Raw genomic sequence first — 5,426 nt, forward strand, 5'->3', positions numbered from 1 at the left:
CTATATGAAAGTTTTCAGACTTTTTCTGGATTTCTTCATAAAAAAGACACAAATAATATAGTTAACTTCCAATTACCTCTGATCTAAAGTTAAGATAGTTTATCTTATAAAAGTAGCAAATGTTAAAACATATAAAAATTGAAAAGTATTTATTTCCAGTTACTATTGGGTACTATAAAACTACCTTCTTATAAGCATATGGAACATAGGTACCAACGCATGCAGGTTACAGTGTGGTTTTGCACATTTAAAATTGCCACTTTGAGGTTGTAAAGGCTCCAATTTGAAGTTGCAAATGTGAAATTGCTTTTTACCTGAGGCCCTAAGTGTCTTGACCCATCAAATTGCCAAATGCGTAAGAATAGCTGACCAATGCGCCCTACAAGTTACATCAGGCTGTGCTATTGGACTCCTTCTAATCTCTTGCAGTGGCAAGGATCTATGAGTTGGTGGCCTATGAAAGTTTTGACTGAATAAAGGTGAACTGTAAAAAGTAGATTACATTTATATAGGTCCAGAAAAAAAATGGCAGTAACCTAAACCATCTACCAAGAACAGACTTCCAATTGTAGTAATACTGGAGTCAGAACAATAAATTAGCCCAGTTCTACAACAGGTGGTACGTGTATGTGAGTTTATCTGGACTTAGGGACTCAAATCACATGAAAAATGTTGTCACAAATCTTGAATGTGGTTAACAGATAATAATAGAAAAGTGAGTGTTTTAGGCTTCGACGAAATGCCACGGAGAGAAAGAGGCCTGTGAGAGTTTGTGGTGTAATCAAAATATGACAGTGTGTGCAACAAAAGTAAAAAGCATGGTATCGAATAAGAATGGATTTACTACAAAATGTGTTTTGAATCATATACCCAAAAAATTAAGCAATTAAACTTTTGTAGAACTTGGTGAATACATGCAAACTATATGCAAATCATGACCTTCTCAATTCTGCAAAATACATAGGATAATTGGGAAACTTGCTACATCTTATGCGGAATACAGAATAGAGGCATCTTTCAATTCCACACTGATTGGGTGATTAGTCTTTGAATATTCATAAACTGGATTACAATCGTTCATGCTACTTTATGTTTTTTTTCCATAAGAGTTTGCCACCTCCATCTCCTTGTCACCCAGAGCTGATTCTGAAAGTGAGTCTTAAGGCTTCTCTGATCTCCTTGTTCCTCAGGGTGTAAATAATGGGGTTGAACATTGGTGTAGCCACTGTGTAAAGCAAGGAAAGGGCTTTGTTTAGATTCACGGCGTTGCTGGTTGACGGTGCCACATATAAAGCAATCAATGTCCCAAAGTACATGGCAACCACCAAGAGGTGGGAACTGCAGGTGGAGAAGGCTTTGTGTCTGCCCGTAGCCAAAGGAATTTTCAAGATGGTGGAAATAATATAGACATAGGATGTGATGATTAAGAGAAAAGGAATTAGTGTTACTGTGAATGATGCAACAAGGCGAAACATCTCAGGCAATGAGACGTCTGAGCAGGCTGCTTTTAGAAGAGGCATAAAATCACAGAAGAAGCGGTCAATCTGAGGCTGAGCTGGGAAGTCCAGCTGGTAAATCAACATGCTTATGATCATCGCAGCAAGAAACCCGGATGTCCAGATACATAGGACTAGAGTAAGGCAAACAGTTTGGCTCATGAGACAGTTGTAGTGCAATGGATAACAAATAGCCAAATATCGGTCGTAAGCCATCAATGTCAGGAGCGAGCACTCAGTACAAGTGAGCCAGCCTAAGGTGTGCAACTGTACAACACAGCCAGAAAGAGAAATCATGACCTTGCTTGATAAAAATCCACCCAGCATGGTGGGAGCGGTGTTTGTGGTGAAACAGATTTCCAAAAAGGACAAATTGCCCAAGAAAAAGTACATAGGAGAGTGGAGGGTGTTAGTAGCAGCAACTGTTATAAGAATTATTGTATTCCCAACCACTGTGACTAGGTAGATAGATAAGAAAATAAGGAAAAGCAAAAGCTTCAACTCTAGGTGAATCTGAAAACCAAGGATGAGGAATCTTGGGACATCAGTTGTATTTTCTGAACATCTGGTCATGTTGTCTACATCATCTAAGAAAAGGGGGAAAGATAAAATAATGGATTCCTATTAATTAATTTCATTTATTTGAAAAAGATAATAACTATTTTAATTATTCAACCAGTGTGTGCGTTTAAAAGGTCATAGGAGCTCCCAGAATTCAGACATGCCTATTCAAATGTTTTGAAGACAGTAGATCAAAGGCAAGAAAGCATTTTCTTCCATCTAAGTGTCTCTTTTACTTTCAGGACATTTATTTATATAATGTATATAATGGTTTACATATCAGATTGCCTGAAGAGTACAAGAGATCAAATGTTTTCTGGTGTTTTGTCCTTCTTCCTGTTCTGCATTTCTGAGAAGTGTTGTCACATGTTTTGTATATTTTAACATATTTGTATGTCACACCTTTAAAACCTTTCACACTTTTCACATATCTTTAATAGAGCTCAATTTAAAACATCTTGTCAAACTGAAAGACCAGTCAGTAAATCAGCGAAACCTCTGCTTGCCTCTGGCTTTCACTTAGCACCCTCATTGGTGTAATCTCTGTCCTCCTTGTGAGCCAGTTATCTCAAAATATGGACCCTCCCTCTGGTTGAAGGCCTAACAATCCACCTTTAGACAAATTTATCAACAACATCATCAGCCTTTTTTCTGCCTACTTGACCATAAAAACACAATAAAAAACACTTAAAAAAATATATCCTCACGTTATAAAATAACAAACAGATTTGGAGACAATTCACATACTCTGCCCCCTACAAGCATAACAAAGTTCATATAAAAACAGTCACAATTCAATAAGATCAATCATAAAAAGGAACCTGCACTTACTTTGCCCCTCCTCAGGTAATTAACAGCACTCAAGTCACAATGCATATTTCCTCCTTAATTTCAGTGCTTGGGCGATAAAGTTCAATACTGCCTAATATATCACAGGGGATTCCAATCGCTGTAAATAAAGCAGGCCATCCTGATGATTATTAAAGAATCTCCGACTAAGAATAGGGGGCGGAACCGTAATCTAAAAGGCAAATATAAAGTGCAAAATAGCATAAAGTGCTTTGTTGACTAGTGTGACTTCCTATCACATGGGCAACACAGTAATGTAGAAAACCAGATCTCCATAACAGGGAAGGCCACTAAACAGTGGATTGTATTCCATCTTAGCCATGTAATGTAAAATATACACTCCGGTGCTTTTATCTAGGTTTAATAAGTGCTTTCATGATCCTGGTTTCCTCTCAAGGTGCAAAAACATTTTCTTGACATAACTCTTCGTGAGTGAGTCAGTTTCTTTTACCCTGATCATAAAAGGAATTATTCAATCCCAGGCCTTGTAGGATGTTTTTGATACAATTGAACCATGGAATGGCTGTCCTATTTTCCTGCACAAGATAATCCTCCACTATAGAACTGAATTCTGTAGAGGGCCACATTTTGATCCACAGCAGGATGGTGCCAGTCATTTTGTATATTCCAAGAAACCTTCCAATCCATTATAAATTATAAAACTAGAGGTGGATTTAGAGGTTCCTAACAGCCTATTTAAAAATGTATTCTCCATCACCTGTAAGACCTTAACTGTCACATGCCACCATACACCAGCCCCGTAGAAACCTGCAACAGCATATTTTCTTTTATAAAGTGCAATCATTTCTTTTGGAGGATTGTGTCCTAATTTCTTAGCAAAACTAAAAATGTATTTGCCTGAAGCCTCCATTGTCTGGGATCTCTGGGTCATTAACCTATCCCAATGCATATTCTCGTTAAATAAAATGCCCAGATAACTAAAATCTTTTACCTTTAAAACTGGTATTTCTCTAATATAAAATCTTTTCGACAGGGGACTTTTTGGGCCACAGGTCATAACATTAGATTTAGGCCCTCCTTATGACTTTGGCGGTCTTTTTACAGGACCGCCAAAGCCACAGGTGCCAGGAGACCGCCCACCATATTACGACTACTGCCGGATTTCTGCCAAACTTTGGGTGGAAATCCAGCAGTAGTCATGTTGGTGGGCGGAGGCGCCCTGGCAGTTCCACCACCGGCCCACCCCGTCAGTAGGACACTGGCCACCATATTATGGGCCATAATATGGCCTGGCAGTGTCCTGCTGGCGGGGTGCTGCCGGTGGTGGAAGCGCCCCATCCCGTTCCCTGCCAGACGACCTTCTCCTTGGAACAGATAACTTGATCGTCCAACATGGGGGAGTGTGGGGGGCGGTGTCCTGTGTGTGTGTATGAGTGTGTGGGTATGTGTGTGCTTGTGTGTATTTGTGTCTGAATGTTGAAGGGAGTGCATGTTTACAAGTCAGTGTGTCTGCGTGTAACAATGCATGTTTGGATGGGTGTGATTATGCGTGCACAAATGCGTGTATGGAAGGTGTTGTGAATGTGTGTATGAAAGGAGTTGTGAATGCGTGTATGGATGCATGTGAGCGGATGTATGTATGTGTAGGTGAATGAGTGTACGCGTGGTGCGTGTGGGTGTCTGTGTGCATGTATGCGAGGGTTAGGGGGCGATGTGGCTGAAGGGGGGGACTGGGAGGGGGGTCTAGTGCTTGCTGGGGGTGTTTGGGGAGCTGTCTACTGGTGACAGGGAACAAATTCCCTTTCACCGGTAGCCCTTCCGCCATGGTTTACGTGGCAGTGCTACCGCCGCAGAAGGCCGGCTCCTAACACCTCCGGCGGTCTTCTGTGGATCGCCGGGTCGGAGAGGATCATCTCCGGCCAGGCAGTTCTGACCGCCATGACAGTATGATCGAAGATGTGGCGGGCTGGCAGAGGCTTACCTGCCACACTCATAATGTGGCGGTCTGCACCGCCAGCCTGTCGGTGTTGAAACCACGACCATGGCCCTGGCGGTCAGTTGACCCCCAGGGTCATAATGACCCCATTAGTGTGGTGTACCCTGAGCATTGGTTTCTTCATAAAAGGATTAAGACAGTTTAAAAGTGATTATAGCCTATTTATTGTGCATGCAATTAAAACCACATCATCTGTGTACAAAAGTATGGGATCTGGGCGAGAGCCAATTTTAGTGTTCAGTGAATTTATATAATCTCAAAATAAAAAAAGGGCCAGCATACAACCCTGTCTGACACCAAGGGTGACTTATATAGGGAGTTTAAAGTCTCCCTGCTGGGTATAACCTAACCTCATGTAGGTGACTCTTTAAATTGTGCAATATGGGTGGATCAATTCTTGCCCGCTCTATAACATCCCATAAAATGTGCCTAACCACTAAGTCAATGGAACAGGAGAGATCCATAAAAGCCATATGTATGGCCCCTCTCCTGACTTTGATATATTACCCTGAGATCAGGGAAAGGATTAGGGATTGTCCGATGGTGCCCCAACCCAGGCCCAA

General features: G+C 41.3%; 1 protein-coding gene across 1 annotated transcript; it reads right to left on the bottom strand.

The window, feature by feature from the left end:
- Positions 1-1,130: 1,130 nt before the first annotated feature.
- On the bottom strand, positions 1,131-1,745 carry LOC138267292 (olfactory receptor 11A1-like). The gene has a single exon (XM_069216146.1). It carries the CDS (start codon positions 1,710-1,712, stop codon positions 1,131-1,133), a length of 582 nt encoding a protein of 193 aa, XP_069072247.1. The 5' UTR covers positions 1,713-1,745.
- Between the last annotated feature and the right edge of the window lie 3,681 nt (positions 1,746-5,426).

Source organism: Pleurodeles waltl, chromosome 12 (genome assembly GCF_031143425.1).
Source record: "Pleurodeles waltl isolate 20211129_DDA chromosome 12, aPleWal1.hap1.20221129, whole genome shotgun sequence".
Lineage (NCBI taxonomy): Eukaryota > Metazoa > Chordata > Amphibia > Caudata > Salamandridae > Pleurodeles > Pleurodeles waltl.